Here is a 22,948-nt window from a genome sequence, read left to right on the forward strand (position 1 = left end):
AAATTCAATTATAGCCTTGCTTCAAAGTTTTTATTCCTCTCTAACTTTTTTACTTTTGCAACCACTCGCTGTAACAGAAATTCTGACCTTTGGTGCCTAAATTTTCATCCTGTTGTACTTTGCCAGTGAAAGGAGCCAATTAAATAGCTTGATCAAATTAGCTTACCTGGAATGGCATGACAAGATTATCACATGTACAGAAACCGTACTCTGAAATAATCCAATATAGAGTCATAAGCCATGTCTTTCATCAGCAGTGACTCACACAAAATTTCACATTTTGCTAAAGTCATATGCTGAATGTAATTAAGCTGCAATGCCAGCTGTGTGAGAAAGTGTGGGATGTCATTTGTGAATCTGCTCATGTGTTGAAGCAGGACTGAGAATGAGTGAATGCGGTTATCAGCTTGAGTTCAACACAAGGAATTCTTTATTTATTTATTTTGCACAAATCAACAGTAATATTTTAGATGACATGTATGGCTGTATGACGATGATGGTGATGGAAACAAAACATCTTCAACATAATCCAAAATATTTAATGAAACATTTGAAACTTGTACACATTATGGGGTTTTGAAAAACATACATAAAAAGATGCATCATAACTGGATGTTGAATGGACAAAGCAGGGTACATTTAACTGCTGCCTTTCTCAAAATTCTGACCTTAATTCTAATTAAGTAATGTGGGGTTAGTGTGGGGTTATGTGAGGCTAATCTTAAAAAGAAAATTGCAGCCAAATAATGCCCCAAAACTTGTACAAAAAAAAACCAAAAACAAACAAAAAAAAAAACAGTCATCCCACAAATAGTTTTACAAACAACAAGACAAGACCACTAACGAAAACAACAGAATATTTTCATTCATTCATTCATTATCTTGACCGCTTATTCCATTACGGGTCGCGGGTGAGCTGGAGCCTATCCCAGCATTTTAACAGGTGAGAGGCAGGGTACACCCTGGACAGGTCACCAGTATGTCGCAGGGCCAACACACATAGACAAACAACCATTCATACGCACACTCTCCTGAATATTTTTTAAGCAAAAATTGAGCCAGTGAAAACATTTGGGGTTTGAATATTTAACTTAACTTCAATGACACACAGAAGACAGACAGTGCTGGGGACAGGACTGAGAAGTGGCCTTCTGTGTGCTCAACACAGTCTTGAGTAATGAAACATGATGGACAGCTTTAATAAAACTTTGATTAAACAGTGTCATGAAATGCAGGCAACTGCTCCAATTTGAGTTGCATTTAGTCTTGAACAATCTTTGTTTAAAATTCTCTTTTTTCTGTTCAGTTACTGTGTTAACACATCACCCCATGTAACCTATCATACACTGTCTTTTCAGTCATTCCTCCCCTTTCACTCTCTGTCTTTTGTGAATTATACATTAAAAACCACTTGAAATGGATATACTCCAAACATTTAGTGCTGGCATTTATGCATCACACAAGCCTCTGGCCTTAGTCTGTTGTCCTCTGTGTTTTTTTCTGGCTCTCCCTCCTACACAGGGGTCCTTACTGTCTGTCTCTCACAGTACTTCTGATTTGGAATTTCAGCTGTCTCACTTTCACCTTACTGCCATTTTTATATTCTTTCGTTTGTAATCCTCAACTCCCACTGACTGTATTCCCCCATCTGTCCTCCTCCTTCTCTCGTCATCTCTAAAAGTCATCTCCTCCCACCTCCCGGTGTCCCATTTGGGGAGACAGAGAGAGAAACAGTAAAAAGAGTGGAAATGAGACAGGGGCTGGAGACACTGAGACATGATTGGTCTGGAGAAACCCCCCTAGTGTCTGAGATTCACCTGCACAAACTCCCTACTTCCCCCATTTCTTTTCTCATCTGTATTCCTATTCTCTCCTCTCCTCCTGCATCATGTATCCTCACCTCTTTCCTCCTGTCTCCCTCCCTCGCTACCTCCGTGCCTCCCCCTCTCTGTCCTTCTTTGGCTCTTGTCATCCTGCATTGCTCCACCTGCACTGTGGTGCAGCACTGACAATCAGAACTCTGCACACAAACACACATATGCAGGCACACGCACGTTCAAACGCACACTGGGAGACACACGCCCACCACTTCCGGCAGCCCCCACTTTTTCACATCTCTCCACTGCAGACACGAAACATTCTACAACCCCTGGTGTGCCAGTGCTTCTGTTGGCACTACATCAAAACAGGATTCTAGATTCACACATGATGATGCTTCTTGGTTGTGCCATATAAAAATAACTATAATAACAAAATCAACAACAGAGAAAGAAATAATGATACCCATTTGATTGAAATAATTATCAAACTATCAAAGAGTAGAAATGATTATAATCATGAACATGATATCTTAAGCGTTGCTGCAGTTTTTGGCTCTCCATGATTATGAGATACAATGGCAAAACACAATCACTAGATAAATGATAAAGTGCATCCTGGGTATGATATGCTGTATTGCAAAATAACTTCTTGTAGTGGGCAAAATAATTGTCACATACATAAGTGTATTCTTACTATATGTCAAAGCGTTAGACAAACATTTTGTATTGAATGATTTAGTAACACTATGGAGGAAAATGTATAGAAGGTTAGTTGGTTGTGGATGAAGAATCATAGGTTGGAGACTATATGAAGGACAGAAGATTCTGGCCCTTTAATTTGGTGTTGCTAGGGAAATGAAGCTGTTTACCCTAGCATCAGCCACATAGATGATGTCTACATGAACTGTTTTTCTACCAGCCTACATATGTGCACACAAACACATGCACGCACCCACAATTTCCCTTCTCACATAACTTATAAAGTCAATTTACATTAAACACATGAGTTGAAAAGTGGAGAGAGGAGATGGTGCATTATATTAATAAATGATATCAGTACAAAGATGAGAGAAAGTTTTTCGGTGGCCAATCCCAAGGGCATAAAGTTGAATTTATAAAATAAAATAAAATAAAATAAATAAATAAATAAAAAAGCAGACTATACGATCACTTCTGACATCTAGTGGACATTGTATGAAATATAATACAACTTGTATGTATTGTGTGTAAGAAATCTGTCAGTGTCTTTATATAATGTGCAGACCTTTAAGCCCCCTTCCCTCAAGCTTCATATCATATGTAGGTCAAGGCCTACGTAAGAATTGCATAACCACTCTTTTAGAACTACATTAATTTAGTTAAATAACTATAGAAATAATTCAAAACACACACATTTACACACACACGCACACACACACACACTCACTATATATATATATATATATATATATATATATATATATTCTTTTTTTTTTTCTTGCATTTTATAAATACTACACTTCACACAGTTTAAACAATGGCTTATTGGTTTATACAATTAAGCCTGACTGACGCTAAAAAATATTTTAGATTTCTTTTACATTTGCGTCTTCATTATCAATCATATACACACTGATGTGTATGCACAGATAAATGAGCAGAACTACTACACTCCCCGACTACCTTCACTACAACATCACGGTGTGAATATGTTTGTTCCTGCTCGGCCACTGTACTTGTTGTGTTTGTGTGAAAGCAAAGATGGCGAACGAATTGGACAGAGTGCGAATCTCAGCTGCGGAACTGCGAGCTGAAGCTTCGAATTCACTTAACAATACGGAGATTTTGAAAGGTAAGAGGGAATGACTCCGTTAAGTTGAAGGGAAACATTGGAGGGGAATCGCTCATATTAAATAAAAAACTAAATAGCTAATCTAGTTGGTTAAAAGTGGCCCGGGGAGTTGCTAAGTTTGTAACAAGCTAATATTGTTAGCTTGCTAGCTTTGTGTTCGTTTATTCTTTAGTTCCGCGCGGTCTGTTTAATTGTCCCCTCAAAATTAAAACCCATGTTATCTAATATGTATGCTAAGAATGTGACAATTTAGCTATTCCTGATTTACGTGTTATTTCGTTTTCTTATATGCGAGCGATTTAGTTGTAGAAGAAGCTATGTGTCTTAATGTTCTGTGACGTTAACGGTAGAAACTTAAGTAGCGTCACTAACTGATAAGAATAATCGTTTAACTGAAAACTTTCAACAAAAAAATGCCATAAACAGATGTTTCTCATGTTGTTTGCCATGTGTACATTTTTAACATGTAAACTGCACTGCTTGACCTGTTCAAACAGTGTGGCTATTATTTGAGATTGTGTTAATACGGCCTGTGCTTATCATGGTAGTATACTTTTCAGAAATTTTGTAACTACTTTATGTTTATTTAATGTTTCTAAAATAAAAAAAAATTTAAAAAAGAGTTGGCAAGTTTTCCAAAATGCAACAAAACTTAAACCACTAACTTGTTGATGCGTTTGAACTTTGAACACGAGTGCAACCGAATTTGAACAAATCAAGACTTATATGCCAGCGATGTGTTAAATTACACTCCAGAGGCGGACAGATATAAGTTTTTAAGATACAAGTAATACAATTCTGGAAGTTTGCATCAATGGCCGAATAGTTAATGACAGGGTATGGTGTAAGGATTGTGTATGTAAGGAACACTGACCAAATGCTTAATCTTTCCAAGCAGGGGTGAATTATGGCTCACCATATAGTGCCAAAAAACAGCAGTGATAAGATCCCAAAAGGGCAAACGGTAGTTGCCATTTCCTCAATGGTCTATCGCTGCTCTAAAACTGCCAAAGCCAATTTCCATCAGCAATTGCCGATCCCTCAGCGGTTTGCCACTGTGGGGTGCAGACCTTTCACATTAGTGACAACGCCTACTACCTGTGTAAAATTCGTACCAACCACCAAGAGTTTGAGCAAGTTTTCAAAAGTGTAGGTGATGTGGTCTGTTCTTGGGGGTAACAAATTAACAAAATACCAATTTCACCATCAGAGTGCGGTTTATCTGCACAGAAAGGCATGACTGGAAGTAATGAATTGCCAATAAATATTAAGTGTAAACTAACCTTCACTTAGGTAAACTTCAGATGTCTCAAGTGTCAGTGAATGCAGCATGTAATACAAATATATGTTGTTTTAGATGTACTATCTTGCAACTTTTATATGCAGCCCTTTTCCAACACACCTGAATCAAATGGCTGAATTCCCTCATTCACATGTCATTTAGCTCTGCAGACGCCTGGTAATAAGCCATTCATTTGATTCAGGTGTGTTAGAGAAGGGATGCATCTAAAAGTTATAGGATAGAAGCTCTCGAGGACCGTACTTGGGCACTCTTGTTGTACATCAATACTGAAAAATATCATCGGCTGTTTGTTTTTCCAAATTTAACATCTGATGACCATGTAAGTTATACTAATCAGTTAATTATTTACTTAAATCTAGGCATAAAAAAAATCTCATTTATGATCCCCTTATCTTAGTCAGTGCTTGCCCCCCTCATCAAAACTTTTTTAGACCAGCCTATGTTTAAACTCACGTTAAAACCCACATTTATGCTTTGGGCTTTGACCCATAATATGAGTTAGGGCTGCTCAATTAAGGCAAAAATAATAATCTAGATAAGTGGTTCTCAAACTTTTTACAGTATGTACCACATGAGAAAATATCGAGCTCACCAAGTACCACCATCATGAAAAACCTGAACATACAGTAGCAAACATATTAAGCTATAACATACATAGCTATTAGCTATGGACAGTTCATAAAGGAACTGGGCTGCACGGTGGTGTGGTGGTTAGCACCACAGCCTCACAGCAAGAAGGTCGCTGGTTTGAATCTCAGCTGGAGGGGGAGGTTCGAACTTTGTGGTCTTTCTGTGTGGAGTCTGCATGTTCTCCCCGTGTATGCCTGGGTTCTCTCCAGGTTCTACAGCTTCCTCCCACCGTTGTGGTTGTTTGTTCCCTATGTGTTGGCCCTGCGATGGACAGGTAACCTGTCCAGGTGTACCTGCCTCTCACCGGTAATGCTGGAATAGGCTCCAGCTTACCCGCGACCCTTAATGTTTAATAATTTTATTTAAAAAATATTTATGACTTTCCTCTAAGTACCACCAAGAGGCTCTCGCGTACCACTGGTGGTACACGTACCACAGTTTGAGAATATAGGATCTAGATTATTTTGATTGAAATTGAGATCTTGATTATTTAACACAATTATTACTCTATTGAGAGAGAGAGAGAGAGAGAGACAATGGGAGAGGGGCAACCAGTGTGACATGTGAAGCGTTGTCTGTAGTAATACAGACTAGTTTCTTTCCATCCAGGTCCCACGTAGCTATTGTTTGTCTCAGACCAGCAGCGATGTTCTCCCCAGTGTGATCTGGAAAAAAAAATGAGTCTGGAGACATTTCGTTTTCACGTTGAAATCCGCGACATTTCTATACGGCTCTGGTGCAGCTTTACCACAGGTCCGTAGCGGTGGCAAAACATCGGACTGTCACCACGTCTTTCACAACACCCTCACTACACTCATCATACAGGGAAGAAAGAGACAGTCCACTAAAATGGTGTTGAGATGGCAGTGATACCGTTTGTCCAAAGTGTTGATGAGTTTCTGAAATCCCGGATTGTTCACAGTGTTAATTGAGAAAAATGTTCTGTTTATAACGTTATTCTCTCTGTGACTCTGGGAGCTGGTGGATTATTTAGTTGCGACTCACAAAAATTGAACATTTTTCTATTTTTTTGTGTTGCGTCGCAAGCCCCCGTGTGCACGTCTGTGTGCACGAACGCAACATTTTACATGCACGACTGTCGCTTGGCTGGAGGAGAGCAGCGATTTTCGCTTCCTCGCGTAAGTTTACATAGAAAATGATGGAGAAGAAGCAACGCCGCCTCCCGTGTGTCCAGGTGTCTGCAACTCATTCTCAATAAAACTAAAGCGGTCGGGGCTGTGGGAGGAGTCTGCAGCAAAGCGCTGCAATGACAGCTGCGCTCGATTTGAAAACAGCACAAATCGAAGGACAAAAAATAATCGAACCATTTCATTTTTATGATCGTTCAAAACCCAGATCGTAATTGCGATTAAAATTCGATTAATTGCCCAGCCCTACTAAACAGTCTAGAATAATCCCATTATTTGAGGCAATTTTATTTATATTGCAAATTTTATTAATATGGCAAACAACACAATGACAAATTTGTGTGCATAGAAGAACATTGTGAATAAAATAAAGACATTTTTCTGTTAAATCCAACACAAAAATAAAAATAACATTTATGGATGATGGAAAGCACGTCACGCTTTCATAAGAAAATAAAATAGTTTTCTACCTGGATTTTAAAATGTAAATTTGTGGTAAGTGACCAGGGTTTTTCTCCATTTGCTTGTTTTATAGATAAATACTGCTTCTCAAACTGATTATTGAATCAATAGTAAGAGCTCAAACAGTTTTAACACATCGCTCTTATTATCTAAAAGACAGCCAGTATTTCTGATGTACAATGTTTTAAAGAAATTGTATTTGTTTTAAACAATATTTTTTTATATTTGCATTTTATGCTCTGTTTCTATGTTTTTTTCTGTTTTTATAGATTTTATTATAAAGCACGTTGCACTTTTATCTGTAAAAAGCGCTATACTTACAATATTTGAACAGTTTACAGTTCCGCTTCCCTTCCCCCATCAAATCTAGTAATAGTGGGGAAAAATTAGAATGCTTAATAGGCTTCTGGTGTTAGTAGCCTCCCCTACAAGGTTGCACCCTCGCCTGGCATATTAAGGTAGCAGAAAGACGTAAGTATGACAATGAAATGGCTTGATCTTAAGTTTATAACACCTTGTATAGCACTTGCCGTTCTACGGCAGCAATTGCTGTTTTACAGTGGTATAAGAAAGAATGCCAAGCCGATGTCTGGAGAAAATAACATACATCCATCTGTCCACTGAAATAGATTAACTAATATTGCTTCATCTAGTGAGGAGGAGACAAAAAAAAAAAAAAAAAAAAAGATATGGTGATGCATCTGTGTCATTGACATGGATGACGTGCATAAATCTGAAGATATAATTAATGCAGAGCTGAGTGCATGATCATTTGGAGAGATGTATGATAAAACATACTTTTATAACTTGATACTTTAAAGGACAAGCCCATTTGTAATCAAATATTGGGAACATTCCCTTCCATGTAACCCTTGATCTCTCTGTTTGGTCATTTTTGTGCTTCCCTTGTGTGTGTCAGAAATGATAAACCAGAGCAAGAACCTAATGACACCAAAGTTTAGTTAAAATCATAAAACGTGTGTTACAGCCCCAAAGGGACTCCTCACCAGTACATATGCAGAGACATGATTAAGACCATATAGAATCCCAAAGCACCAGCTTCTCAACCAACAGAACTTCAGCTGATGTATCTTCAAAGCATATCGCGCTTTAATACTTATTCTACAATGTCTGCATAGCTGACATTAAGTCTTGATATGTTTTTAATTTTGCAGGGGGACAACAGGAGCATTGCTTACACAAGCAGTCTAAGAAGCGTGAAGGAAAGCGTCCTGATCTGCAGCGTTACCAACCAACAACTGGACACGGACGGCGACATCGAGACAATGGGGAGGGCGAAACTAGTCAAAGTAATCCCTCAACTGCTGATTCACATGAGCATGATCCGTCACCACCAAGTGAGAATAATAAAGTCTTTCAAAATATTTTAGAGAACCAAGGGTGCACCGGTGGAGGATCAAGTACCAACAAAAGAAATGATGACAGAATGAGTGGCGACGGCAGTAATACTCACAACTGTAGAGAGGTCATCCAGCCACAGGTTAAAATGGATACAAGTCATGAAAAAGGAGTTGTTGAGAAGGACACAGAACACCAGGAAGCTGTTGGAGCTGCTAAACTTGCAAAGAAAGTTCGCAAACCTGACAGAGAATTTTATCAGCCTGGGAGCCGGAGGAATATCCAAGGCAAGGACTGTAGTGTTGGAAAAGAACAGGATAAGCCTCCCCCCTGTAAGCATGAGCAAAACCATGAGCCAGAATCTCAGTTTAACGCAAGGGCGGGGGACAAAAAAAAAATGATACAAAAGCAGGGAGGGAAAGATAAAGTTAAAGTACAGGAGGGAGTGAAGTTGTCTGATTGCAGTGAAGTAAATGGAGAGGAAGGAAGTCAGTGTGTAGATATTTCTGTGAAAAAAATTACAAGCAAAGTTGAAAAACTCAACATAAAAGAGGGTGGTAAAATCGGGTGTGCAGGTAAAACTACTGCAGATTTAACTTTCAAAGAAGGGGAAAGTACTGCTAAACAAATCACAAGTCAAGATGCCGAAACCAAGATTGAGGGAGATAAGGCAGGGAAGAAGAGAGAAAAGGGAATTCATAGAAAAAAAGTAGAGAAAGAAAAAGAAAAGAAAACAGATTCCAGAAAAGAAGATGGAGGAGGTGGTGGAGAAATGAACAGAATAGGAGAACCTAAGAAGGAAAAAGACAAGAAAGCTGCAGATGGGGAAAAAATAGATAAAACAAGAGAGGCACACCAAAGCAAAAGAAAAGAAAATTGCAAAGAAAACAGAAAAGGAGATAACAGCAGTTCCAGAGAGTCTGAGAAAAATGCCAAGACATCCAGAAATTTAAATAGGGCTGCAGAACGAGGTGATAGACATAGATCCAATGCAAATGCCACAACACCAACCTCAAAACGCTATTCCAAATCTGATGTTCGGCATTCACGAAATAGAACGTATAGCAGTAGCTCAGCTAGCAGTGTGACTAGCCAAGATGGTCCTGGAAGAGGAATGGATGTAGAGAATACAAAGTGGCCATGGCTGCACTCCCTGCACAATAATAAAGAAATGCTTGAAAACAGTGAGAAAAGGAGCCATTTACAAAGCTGGACAAACAACGAGGATTCGTCATCAGAGTCAGGGGAAGGCAGTGGGATTAGTGACAGAGCTGAAGATAGGTGGAGGAGGAGGAGAAAAAGAGGTGGTGAGGAAGAAATTAATATGGAGAGACGAGTAGAAGAGAGGAGAACAAAGTCAAACAAAGGTGGAGGTCGTGGAATCCTAAGGGTTCCTCTAGAAAAACAATCATGTACCCCATCACGTAGTGGGGGAGCACAGCATCGCCAGCAAGGCCCAGTTGGCAGAGGTGGAGGTATCCTTGTGCTTCCAGCCCGCACAGACATCTCTAACTCATCAGAGGTAGGGCAAAGGCTTCTTTTTGGTGGAATCAGGGGAGGAACAGCTTCCAGGAGTAGAGGAGGCCGAGGAGGAGTAAGACGACTTTGGGACCCAAATAATCCAGATCAGAAACCTGCTCTTACTAGCAGTCAACCCTCACAGCATTCATCCGTCAAACAGCCTGTGTATCTTCAGACTGGGACAGGATATGGGCAGCTTCACTTTCTGGACACAGATGATGAAGTAGCAGGCAGTCCTCCGGTCGCACAGGGGGAGCACTTTCAATCCCAGCAGGCAGCTGCTATGGCCTACTACAAATTTCAAAACTCAGACAATCCATATTGCTACCCCATGCCCACCAGTAACCTTCATAATCCCAACACCACCAGCCATCGTTATCCGTATTCTTATAATATGGGGCACTATCAAATGAGTAATTCCAATGGCATGTACCCAAGCCCTGGCATTGGACAATTCTGTGGAAGCTACAGGGGAGCGGGTTATTCCCAACCAGGCGTGGGAGGTGGATTGACATTTGAAGAGGCAGAGCAACAAACCAGAGGGGAACTGGTCAGGCTTTTGAGGGCAGCAGATGCCCATGAGCTTCAGCTCAGTAACCTGTTGTCCAGGGATAGAGTGAGTGCCGATGGACTGGAACGCATGGCCCAGCTCAGGTGAGCATTAAGAAAAATATTGGTGGCATTTTTATGCATTTGTTTTATGTTTTCATCTCCTCTGTTTTACTTACTTGGTTTGAAGCATTTTGGGGCTGATTAGTAAAAAACCTGAATAGAAAATAAAACACTATTGAACCCTTCTTTTTTTTTTTGTCAGAGCGGACCTTTTGGGACTATATGAACAGGCCATCCTGATAGACATTGAGTTCTCAGACTCTCAGAATGTGGATCAGGCTTTGTGGAAGAATGTGTTTTACCAGGTTATAGAGAGCTTCCGGCAGCTACTTAAAGACCCCAACAATGAAAACACCCGCCATATTAGGAACATGCTGCTCACACTTCTGGATGAGGTAAGGAACATGTGGGAAATTTGGACTTGGTACAACTTGTGTCTGGTTTCCTGTTTGTAGATACTTTAAACCAATTGCTACCTCACAGTAGCTTTTTCTTTGTTGCAGGAATTTGAATCTGAGTACAGTTTGCATTTGTCTATAGAAATGTGATTGACTTTCTCTATCTTGCAGGGAGCTCTCTTCTTTGATGGACTGCTTCAGAAGTTGCAGACAGTGTACCACTTTACATTAGAAGATTACATGGATGGCATGGCTATCAGGGCTCGTCCATTACGCAAAACGGTAAACCAGTACTGCTTTTGGTTTGTGTTTTTGTGTACTTAACCTGTCGTCATACTTGTACCATAGTTTTCTTTGTGTATACTTGATGCATCTGAAATCGGATCATTTGTACAATGTTAAGCTTAATTTGATTAAGCCTGACATTATGTGCAAACTTTTTCTAATACTTCTGTCCTTTTTTTTTTAGGTTAAGTATGCACTTATAAGCGCTCAGCGCTGTATGATTTGTCAGGGGGATATAGCACGGTACCGAGAACAAGCCAGTGACTCTGCCAACTATGGAAAGGCACGCAGGTAAGTCGCCATTTCAACATTCATAAAGCTTTGTAAAATGTCTTCCACATGTTCTACACTAGTATAGGTATTAAATTTTTGTTTTTTTTTGTCTACATTATAATGTTACAGTGTAATAATATAGTAACTCTTAAGTCCAAGAGGAATGGGATCATTTTTTGTAGAACGATTTAATTCCTGTTTACTTTCTTAAAAACAATGGGTTATTATATTTATGTGAAAAGATCTAACAACTTTTGACTATTATTTCCCTCATGCTGTATATAATAGGTTAAATGAGAAAATAATTATTTAAGTTTTTGTTTGTTTGCTCTGTTTCCATTTGGCATCTCATCATTTCATGGTTTGATTGGTTTTCTCTTAGCTGGTACCTGAAAGCCCAGCAGATTGCCCCTAAAAATGGACGACCATATAACCAACTCGCACTGTTGGCAGTCTACACAGTGAGTGGCATGTATTACGTAACTTTTTGGACATTTATTTGTTGTTGTGGCTATTATTTGAGTGTTTAAGTTGAAATATTCTTGTTTTGCATTTCTCGTTTTTCTTGAGGTATGGCAAGCCAAAGAACTGGCATGTTGGCATTTATTGATGAATGAATCACTGACAGAAGTAACAGGACAAATGTGTAGATGTACAATAGCATTTTTGTCTGCTCAGATTCAACCACATGATTCGGATCTCATTGGAATTTAGGCTGTCATTGATAGTTTACAAATTTTTCAATAAATGTGCATACTGGTCCGATGGAATGGTTTACTGAGACACTAGAAGGAACTAAGCCATCTTTAATATAACTGATTCCACCTGTGCTTTATACCATGATGGGTTAAAATCTCTGCTGTGACAAAGTTCTGTTAAGTAAATGGGTTTGAGATTTATGCTGTTTGTTTGAATTTGATTGAACAATACAACTGTATATTAAGGATTGATTTGTTTGTACCCAAACTTGGGTGTAACTCTTCCTTCTTCTTCTTGATCCATCTCTGTCGCCTACAGAAGCGGAAGTTAGATGCTGTGTATTATTATATGCGCAGTTTAGCAGCTTCCAACCCCATTCTAACTGCAAAGGAAAGCCTGATGAGTCTGTTTGAGGAGGCTAAGCGTAAGGTAAAATATGTGTTGTGAGCTGACTGTAAAACTTCCATCAACACATCAGTTTTAACTCAAATGCAAAGCTCTGAATAGGTACAAGCAGAAAATATCTTTAAATCAGAACTTTGTTAATGAAATAATGTGGTTTGTCTTCAGTTAGGTGCGGAAAGTTCTTTTTGCTTACAAATGTTGATTTCGTAGGCAGAGCAGCTTGATACCAAGAGAAGACAGGAGCATGAGGGAGGCTCCCATGGTCCTGCAGTAAAAGGGAGAGGAAGAGGGGAAGAAGGAGCACGTGTGGAGATTTGGATTCGTCCTAGTGGACAAGCAGCAACCCCGTCTTCACAAAGAGGAGGGAGTGAGTCCAGCAGAGACTCGGAACAGGATGGAGAGATGGGAAGTCTAAGTGCTACTGATGTAAGAATCACCTATCCCCTAATCACACTTACACACACATAGTCTCATGTGTGCCTGAAGTGAGATTGCTGTTTTTGTAAACACATTATTTTTCTCTATTCTATTTGAGCATTTTGTCCACTTAGGTGTTTGTGACTTGTAATTTTTTTTCTTCAGTCATTCTATCATTTTTTTACTTCACAGTTGTCCTTAAACTTAAACTTTAATAATCTAATATTTCCACTGTTAAAGCTACATTTAAAGATAAGATTTTTTTAATCCTCTTTACACACTCTATTACTTTGGTGTATATGAGGGAATTAATTATCTTATGTGGAAACTAGTATTAAAACTTAAGAGTAGATGAATATTAATTTATTTTTCTGTCAGTGTGCTTTGTTAGAGAACAAGATGCCTTACATCATGTCTAGACAGAAGGAATTGTAGGTGAAGCCTATTTGTGCAGATTTATGTATGACTTCATAGGACGTGTTTAGGTACAGTATTAAGGGTACCTTTCCCACATTTTGTAACTACTAAAAACTCCCAAACACTGTTTTCCTGTAAAAATAAGAACATAGACAGATCAAAGGTAAAGCTCAGGTTGTGTATACAGTTTTAAAATTTGAATTGTAATGCGGACACTTGTTTAGTCAGTGGAATTTAAGCACTTGTATCTTCAGAACAGTATTTCTGAATATAAAATTATACCTACAAGAGAGCACAGTAATGTGGTGCTGCCACCACATGGTGGAGAGTCACGCTCAACTCTTTATGCTCAACACTCTTTCTTTTCATTTGACTTATTAATGAAACATCATAATGAAAAACCTTTTCATTGCTTTATTTTTGTATTTCAAATTCTTTATTTCCACCCTTGAAGCTACTTTTCTCATTATAGAAACAGCAGATTTAGTGCTGCAAATGGGGAATGATAAATGCATCCAATTTGATTATTTAACCCTCTGTTTTTCAATTAGCATTTATTTTCTCTGAACCATTTTAGCTCACAGCATTTTTATTTTTGTTCTTTCAACCCCTTATAGTCTAATAACAAACATAAAAACATTAATGGGAACAGCTTCATCGGGAACTTAGTTTTAAAATCACTTTTAGAACACAAAGTAGGAAAGAAGCAAAGATATTTTACAATTTGGGACCAAATTACAGTTATCAGAATGCAAATACTCTTCAATAATATTATTAGCAATGATTTTACATTAAATATATTTTCTAAATAATGAATTGCATATTGTCATTCACTTTAAAAATAAAGAAATATAACAGTTTGGTTGGATCATCTAGCACTATCTTTTTGAATGTATGTGTGTGCATGTTTGTCTGCATATATTTGTGTTGGTTTATTTAGTCCAAAATGTTTACATAAGCTCTTCTCCTCTCCATGGGCGTTGTCTTTGGACGAAGATACGTTTTCTTGTCATGAGCTGTATATGTGGATTTGTAGTTTGCACAGAACCGTTTCAAAAGATTAGTAATGCGTTTTATTTTCCTCTTTTTCTGTAGCTAAATAAGAGATTCATTCTGAGTTTCCTGCATGCTCATGGAAAGCTCTTCACTAAAGTCGGGTGAGTGTTTACCAGCTTTTATCTTCATGGACTTGATGTGTTTAGAAGGAAGGCAGATGAGTCAGAAAAGTTTATTCCTGTTTACCTTTGTGTTTATCTATTATGAATAAGCCTGTTTTACATCTGCAGAATGGAAACCTTCCCTGGAGTGGCAAGCCATGTTCTGCAGGACTTCAAGAGGCTGCTCCAGCACAGCCCTTCACTGCTGGGCAGCACTAACATGTTGCAGATAATCACCATCAACATGTTTGCCATTCACAATGCTCAAAAGAGAGGTAATACTGCACCCATAGAACAGTACACAGGATTAACTAACTCAAAGAAACTAACAAACTAACTCAAGAAATGAAAAAGTATAACAAGCCAACAGGCTTACCTACTTTTTATTAACATGGATTTAATTTATTGCTGAAATTATAGAATGTGCTTTAGTTTGAGAAATGTTAGTGTATGATGACACCCAGTGGCCAATATCCCTTTAGATAATCTTTCTTGGAATCATTTAGTTGTGCAATTAAGCATTTATTTTTACAACTTAAATACAAGTTAAAAATACAACACTTAATGCTGAGATTGTACACAAATCTTTAAAGTACCTCTTCTGTTTTTCCATTAGGTGAAGAAGGAGAAGTACGGTCGGTTTTACTCGAACAAAGCACTGCACTGGGCCTCGGCATGTTTGCACTGCTGGTGCAGCGCTGCACAGAGCTGCTCAAAGAAACTCCTGCTGGTACACTGTCAAAAACTATTAATGTTTTTTGGTGAAACACTTTTTTTTTTTGATTCTCTTTTTATCTTGGGCTGATCCATTGCTGGATAAGTTAGCAAGTTTTATTAAGCGTCACTGGTCATAGATGGTCAGACTGAGTATGGGTCTATTCTGATAACAAGAAATTGGTGCATCCCTGATATTTATTTGTCCCCACCTTTTTTCTCTCTTTTTTTTATAGTGTGTTAAGTTTGTTTTAAAATGTTATTTTATTTTTTACTTAAATTTCTTTCAGAACCAGTGTCCATGGCAGATGGCGAGGAGGAAGGTAAAGCAGAGGAGCGGGAAGGTATGGTCAGAGTGTCTGCCTTCCCTCTGGACCTGAGAGAACTGTTACCAAGCATCAAAGTCTGGTCTGACTGGATGTTGGGACACCCAGACCAGTGGAACCCACCACCATGCAGTATAGAGTAAGTATTTTAAGGCTGAAGTGGTCATCTTTTGGACATTTAGTTGCAGTGGGAAGAAGTTGTCAATCTGAAATCTGTCTCTTAAAAGTATATTGGCTTACAAAAGTTATTTTGTTAACATTTAGATATTAGAAACTAAAAAGGAACTCCATTTAAATCATGTCTTTTTAAATGTCATTAATCCATTTTGTGCTACACAATTAGGCCTGCCACAGTAACAAATTTTGCTGTGTGATTAATTTTCTCAGAAATTATTGGGATAAACAATAGCATTGCACAAAGCAATGTTGTCATTTTGAGACCATTTTCAACTAATATAATAACAATGCCATAATAAGTACAAGTACACCCTGTCACAGATCAATAAACTTTAATTTTTAAAGAACGTTTTACACTGGAACTGGAAGAAATTTTAAATAACAAAACAATAAATAGAATGGACTCTCAGTCTCATTAACAATGACTGAAAACCAAACACAACCAAAAAAAAGTATGATAAATAATTAAGTGTCTGCAAAATTACCCTTCAAAAACTGGGCATCGCTGTTGTTCGTGAAGCTGAAATATCTCCCCTCATCACTGCGTGTCAGACTGATCTATGAGCAGTGAACCGTACTGCTGCAGCGCGACGCTGCGCCTTTTTCACATATGCCGGAAAGCCGGCCCAAAAGTAATGGGGCCCGCTGGCAATCCTCCAGAACCCCTTGATTATCCGGCATTGCCCTTGATGTGTATTTCAGCTTGAGAAATCGGAGGTTTAGCGTGAGAGCGTTAGAAGCCACTTAAATGCGTGAATCTCACGGCCAATGTGCGAGAGTTGGCAGCCCTGTAAAACAAATGCAGCATACCGGCTCGCACAGGTTAAATGCTTTACCGCGGTCATTTGTTTTAAACACAAAGTGCTCCCACACTGCAGCCGTCACGTTCGGCTTTGAAGCTAATTCCATCGTTGGTTTTTCCCTTCCAAATCCCCAGTTTCCCTGGCTTGCTACTACTCACAGGCTGCAAATTCGTGAAACTTTGTTAGTAAAGGTACCTCTGCCTTTTGAATGGCTCTCGTGCTGCAACATTTTGCTGTCAAGTATGACATGAGAGAGATCACTTAAGAAACGAAAGTCGAGATACTCCATAGTGAAACCTATTATCATATGCTGTCTATGGTAAAGGAAGAAAAAAAAAACAAATGAAAATTGTTGCAGCCGGCAAACTTGTCGTTTTCATTTTTTCTTACTGTGCAATTAATTGACTTATTACGTTAAGCTTGTATGTGTGCTGGTGAGTTTGTCCTTTCTGCTGACTGTGTGCTGTTTTACACTCACTCGTCACTTATACAGTACAAAACAATAAGGAGTTTCATCTACCAATCACAGTGGATGGCAAAAAAACACAGCAATTTCCACTGCAGGATTTCTGAATCACCTTCTACCTCCTGCATGCTTCAGACCGCTTTTTTCTACACATGTCCTCCCTTGTATTTTAAACCAAAAGAGCACTTCTCCACCAGAAAGCCCCTGCTGTGATGTGCTAATGTTGACAGCATCTGGAAAAAAAAAAAAAAAAAAAAACTCCGATCAAATTATTTGGACTTTGTCCTGAAAATCCTGCCTTAGAATATTGCCTCAAGTTAATCTATTTTCTGCTCATGATCTCTGCTGACACAAAACATGCTACCTCTCATGATGGTAATATTTGAAAATTCCTCACAATCACCTGACTTTCCCTCTCTCAAGCTGCAGTCCTGATGTTTGGCAGTGCCTGGCTGATTTGTGCAATGTGCTGGCACGTGTGGACCACGAGGAAGTACCGCTGTATAAGATCGATAGTGATGAGGGTGAAGGAGATGAAGAGCTTACAGTGCTTCAGTTGAAGGAAGACAGGCTGCTTGCTGGCTTTGTACCACTGCTGGCTGCACCACAGGAGCCGTGTTACACAGACAGACACACTGACATGGTGAGTGAAAAGTAATTGTTTGTACTGAAACACTGATTTCATATATATATATATATATATATATATATATATATACATCCATGTGCCAGGTTTTACATCTAACTTTCTGCTCCCAATGATCATGCCACCTATACTCTCCATTCTCTTTTATCAGGCAATCGCAGCAGATTGTAAGAGAGTAACCGTTTTGAAGTACTTTCTGGAGGCCCTGTGCGGACAGGAAGAGCCTCTACTGGCCTTCAAGGGAGGCAAATACATCTCTGTGGCAATGTCTCCTTCACCTAACAACTCAGAAGTTACAAAAAGCAGGCAGGATTCACTAACAGACAAAGAGGTAATTGTCTCTTATCTCCTGTTTTCAATTCTTTTAGCAACAAAAAAAGTTTAAATAAGATGTTTATAGTAAAAGTTGCATTGCTGAAAGTGAGTCTAATCCTTATCTGTGTCTATTTTACAGGTGGATGACGTCATACTAGAGGCAGAGTCATCGCTGTCTGTATCAGAGGGAGAGGAGGATTTTGACGAGGCAGAAGACAGTGAGAATGACATCAGACAGCTGAAGGCGCGCCGCCATGCCCTCGCTAACAAACTGGCACAGCAGCAGAAACGCAGGGACAAAATACAGGTAAATAAACATTTTGTTGGTACATCCCGACAATTAGTGTATTCAAATTAACATTATTCTGTGTGGATGTCGATTCAGATCTTAAATGCTCTGTTTTGTTGCTAATGAATTTTTAGCAAAAGTTCTTACTAGATTTGCATCATATAGTAGCACAACAGTTTCACCTTAAATTTAATTTAAAAAAAAAACTACACAAACCATCATTAATGATTTGAAGACCTGACTTTTTATTAATATCTTTGTTGGCGGTTTAGGAAGTATTCATTAAGTATTTATGAAAGAAAAGGGTTAGACATCTACACATCTAAACTCATGCTAAGACAAAGCTGAGCTTCACTTTTATTTTTAATGGTCATGTTTTCCAGGCTGTGCTCCAGACTGGCGGCCAGTTGGAACTGGAAGTGAGGCCTCTCTTCTTGGTCCCAGATACTAATGGATTCATTGATCATTTGGCAGGCCTGAAGAAACTCCTTCAGTGTGGAACATACATCATAGTTGTGCCACTCATTGGTAAGACAAATAGAAAGGAAGAAAATAATGTCAAGAATGAAAACATCCAAGAAAGCTTAGTGGTGGTGGACTGAGTTGCATGTGTAAAATTATGAGTTCTTGATATAGCACAAAGTCATTGCCGAAACAGTCAATCTTACTTCATGTATATTTGCTAAGTGTAATTTGTTCTTTCTCTGCCAGTGATTACAGAGTTAGATGGTTTGGCAAAAGGCCAGGATGTTGTTGGTGGAGCAGTCGGGTCAGGAGGGCGCAGCACTAGCGGTCGTGGCAATTATAATGTTAGTGCAGCCCACGTGCGGGCAGTGCAGGAGAAGGCTCGGTTGGCAGTGACTTTCTTGGAGAAAGGGTTTGAAGCCAGAGAACCATGCCTCAGAGCCCTGACAAGCCGAGGAAATCAGCTCGAGTCTATTGCCTTCCGCAGTGAAGACACCTCTGGACAACAGGTAGGAATCTCACCAGATGTGTCAGTAAATTGCAAACAGCTGTTTGATTTGCTGAGGAGCAGCTGTCATGTGCTAATGAAACATTACTCAACTGGTTCTGGTGTTATTTTAATGGTTTCTTCTTTCAGACAAATGTTTAAGTAGAAAATGTTAGTCCTTATTTTATTTTATTTTTTTTTACCTTGACCTGTTTCGACTGGCAGCTGCAGTCTTCCTCAGACAGTGAGGACAGTGTCGTTTATCAGCTGTTGCTCCTAGGCTGCAGAGAGAAGACAAAATTAATCTTTTTTTAGCTATATGGTTGTGATATTTCTCAGTCACTATCTTTTGTTCCTCAGGGTAACAACGACGATGTGATTTTATCATGTTGCCTCCACTACTGCAAAGACAAAGCAAAAGATTTTATGCCTCATCAGAGAAGTATGTATCATTGACTGTCATTCATTATCTGCCAGTGTTTCTATTTCTCTCATTTTTTAGTACATTTCATGAATTAAAGTATTTTGAGTCTTTTTCTTACTCTTCTTTGACTTGCTGCTTCACATACAGATGGGACAGTGAGGTTGCTGAGAGAGGTGGTACTCCTTACAGATGACCGCAATCTACGTGTCAAAGCTTTGACCCGCAACGTCCCTGTGAGAGACATCCCTGCTTTTCTCAGCTGGGCCAAAGTGGGCTGAACCAGATTAATCTGGAACCCACAGGAACCCAACTACTGAAGCCTGCTTGTCACTCAGCCAGGAGAGAAGTCACTTGAGCAGGGGAAAAAGAGGAAATATCTGGGGGGGGGAGAAATGATAACATAAAGAACCACTTCTTATGAAATACAAGCAATTGTAGAGCAGGTGAGCTTTTTCCTCCTTGTGATGAAGTGTGCGTGTGTATGTATGCATTCAGATCAGTAAGCTTCCCCAGAAAGAGCGGGCAAGACTTGATAAGTCTTAGAAGGGTTGGAATTCAAAGGAGAAAGGAGGTAAAATGGAGTCATTGGATCTGTAGGTTATCGTGTCCAACCTCAAACCTCTGCACCTGTTTAATGTGCACCTTGCAAGCAGCATTTAATTTGAAGCAAATGATAGAATAAAACCATAGAAGGGGAAAGTCTATAATCATTAAAGTGATTAGGGTCAGTAGTAATGAATGCTATAAATCGCACTTCCAAGCTTCTCTGAGGTCCCAGGCTAGACTGTTTGGCCTTTGCAGCAGAACTGAGAGGACAGCAGGATGAGAGAAGCACAGCTGGAAGGTCTCTGCCAGGACAGTTTAAAGAGGCTTATTGTCTTGAGGGTTAATTAAAAGTCCTCGTGTGAACTCGGCACCAGGAAGATATCACAGGCAGGTATGGCTTTCCCTGCTTATCCAGGAAACGCTCTATGCCTGTTGGTTATCTTGGCGTTTTCCTTGTAAGCTTTTGTGAACAACAAAAGCACTGAATGTAATTTTTTTTGCTTGTTTTACTACTTCTTTATCTCACATGTAAAACATTTAGTTTCTGCCTTCATTTTGTCTTTAAGGGGTTGATAATATGCATCTGCAAAGTTGGTCCAAAAAAGGAATGAACCATAAGTTATTAAAACAGGTTTTTTTTTCTTTTTTTTTTTTATTTCATATGAGTTCCAGTGTATTTGTAAATAGTAAACATCTTTCTTTGAGGAGTGAAACAAATGGATTTGTTTGTTGGCTTTCCAGTTTCAGGAAAATTGACTACTTTTGGGATGTTGAATGTTGAAATCTATGGCACAAAAACTGCACATAAAGAGATGGTTTTGTCCCTCATGACAACTTTGCGGAAACTATTATCAAGTAGCATTGGTGACTGGTTAATTTTATTTGTCCATCTCAGCATTTCTTAACATTTTTGTGCTTTTCAGTTTGTAACACCACAACAATCTACAGTTTGTTTTCATCATAGATACCTGTTTTCTGACTTTGACTGTTTTCTCACATACAGATATATGTAAAATATACATCAGCTACAACAAGAAGTCATATGTGCAAACAATAAATGAACACAGTAGTAGCTTTTCCTTGCTAAGAGTTTCCTCATAGTTTGTTAGTTGCCCATCTAAGATTGTATCAATGCTTTAAAATGATAAACCACACGTGAGTCTTCTGGTTTGCAGCAACAGCTCAGCATTCACTTACAAAAATGTTTTTATATGGATTTAGAAATTAGTGTCCTGCACCTGTGTTTAATGACTGCCATCAGCTTATTCTTATCACGTGTGACGCAGCAAGAAAGGTACACTTGTTATCTGTTGTGTTAGTGGCTCTGTTGCAGTTGTTGTGTTGAAGCAAATCTACTGACTTTTTCATCACCATTAAAATGTTTAAAAACCAGTGTCCATGTCCATTGATGTTTAAATGAAGATTGTGACTAAGAATACTCAAGAATTTAAACTGTCAGAACCAGAAAGGCAGCTAATAGGAGCAGTCTTGAGTTATGTTCAGATGTTCCAGTAAATGAAACGGGTGAAACCCACAAGAATAAATCTACATGGGGTTGTTTTTTTAATCATTAAATAATTGACATTTTCATTACATTTTAGAATTACAACCATTTTTTGTGGTTTTAATTGCACAAAGCATCGAGTAAATACTTAGGAGAAACCATGAATGATGTTAAAAATGAATCCAATACTGTGGATAAATAAAACACAAAATGATGGCTATTCATTCTCACATTGGTACAAGGAACAGCGGGCTATAGAAGTCACATAACGGGCTGAATCACTGTCAAACCAAACCCTTAGCATGCATGCCCTCATGCGGTAGCTGAAGGTGAAGACAAATGGGAGAGTAGAGCATGATGCTACATCTGCACTCATGTATGTGTCCTAGGTATAGATAACATCCTGGTAAACTGCGTAACGGCGTTAGATAAGTGTCCACAGGCTTGCTTGAATTCGCTGCCACATAATATTGCTGACTTTTTATAACAAGTGGCTATGAGAATATACAAACCCTAATATCTGTGGTCATAGTCATATTCTTGGAGACGCAGCGCAGCCTGTATTTACAGAATATATGCGCGTATGCGTGTGCGTCAGGGATGGAAAGTTCTGCAGCCTATCCATCCGTATCGTTTGCTTCAGTATACTTTGCTCCTGGATACAGACCACACAGGCAGACCAGACTCCCATCATCATGACAACAGGGATGCGTGGCAACCAATCAAAGCCCTGTAAGCCTACCTCTGGAAGCTGATTGGTTTCCCAGCCTGCAGTCTGTTGTGGAATGTCCATCTTTAACCTCTCTGCTGCCATGCACAATGCATTCACCCTATGTTTTCCAGTGCAGATTACAGGTGCATGTGTAATCTTTCTCTGGAATACTGCATCACGCATTTACTAATGTGATATTGTTGTGTTTAGGTTGTTTTTGTTTCTTTTATTTTGTCACATGACGGATGGAACATCCGAAAAAAAAAGAGGCGCACAGTTCTAAATATTCACGATGCAAATGTCAAACTATACAGTTTTAAACTGCATCATTACACTT

The 22,948-nt window shown here is 39.0% G+C and overlaps 1 protein-coding gene across 3 annotated transcripts; it reads left to right on the forward strand.

Moving 5' to 3' along the window:
* Positions 1-3,548: 3,548 nt before the first annotated feature.
* Positions 3,549-21,787, forward strand: smg6 (SMG6 nonsense mediated mRNA decay factor). 3 transcript variants are annotated; one of them, XM_042008259.1, is made up of 20 exons: positions 3,549-3,651; positions 8,370-8,504; positions 8,586-10,728; positions 10,889-11,081; positions 11,256-11,366; positions 11,554-11,660; positions 12,025-12,103; positions 12,660-12,770; positions 12,957-13,172; positions 14,676-14,737; positions 14,867-15,012; positions 15,354-15,467; positions 15,742-15,916; positions 17,647-17,866; positions 18,021-18,200; positions 18,324-18,491; positions 18,857-19,001; positions 19,185-19,447; positions 19,786-19,867; positions 19,997-21,787. In XM_042008259.1, exons 1-20 carry the CDS (start codon positions 3,561-3,563, stop codon positions 20,125-20,127), a joined length of 4,872 nt encoding a protein of 1,623 aa, XP_041864193.1. In that variant the 5' UTR covers positions 3,549-3,560; the 3' UTR covers positions 20,128-21,787. The 3 variants fall into 3 exon arrangements, with proteins under 3 accessions (XP_041864193.1, XP_041864194.1, XP_041864192.1); XM_042008260.1 differs by having other exon boundaries at positions 8,370-8,489; XM_042008258.1 differs by having other exon boundaries at positions 8,370-10,728.
* Positions 21,788-22,948: the final 1,161 nt, after the last annotated feature.

The sequence above is a fragment of the Melanotaenia boesemani genome, chromosome 15 (assembly GCF_017639745.1).
Source record: "Melanotaenia boesemani isolate fMelBoe1 chromosome 15, fMelBoe1.pri, whole genome shotgun sequence".
NCBI classification, from domain to species: Eukaryota; Metazoa; Chordata; class Actinopteri; order Atheriniformes; family Melanotaeniidae; genus Melanotaenia; species Melanotaenia boesemani.

Coding starts and splice junctions, on each gene's coding strand:
- smg6 (XM_042008258.1), top strand. CDS start 3,561: ATGGCGAACGAATTGGACAGAGTGCGAATCTCAGCTGCGGAACTGCGA. Junction 11,367..11,553: donor CTCGTCCATTACGCAAAACG/GTAAACCAGTAC, acceptor TTTTTTTTTTAG/GTTAAGTATGCACTTATAAG. Junction 14,738..14,866: donor AAGCTCTTCACTAAAGTCGG/GTGAGTGTTTAC, acceptor TTACATCTGCAG/AATGGAAACCTTCCCTGGAG.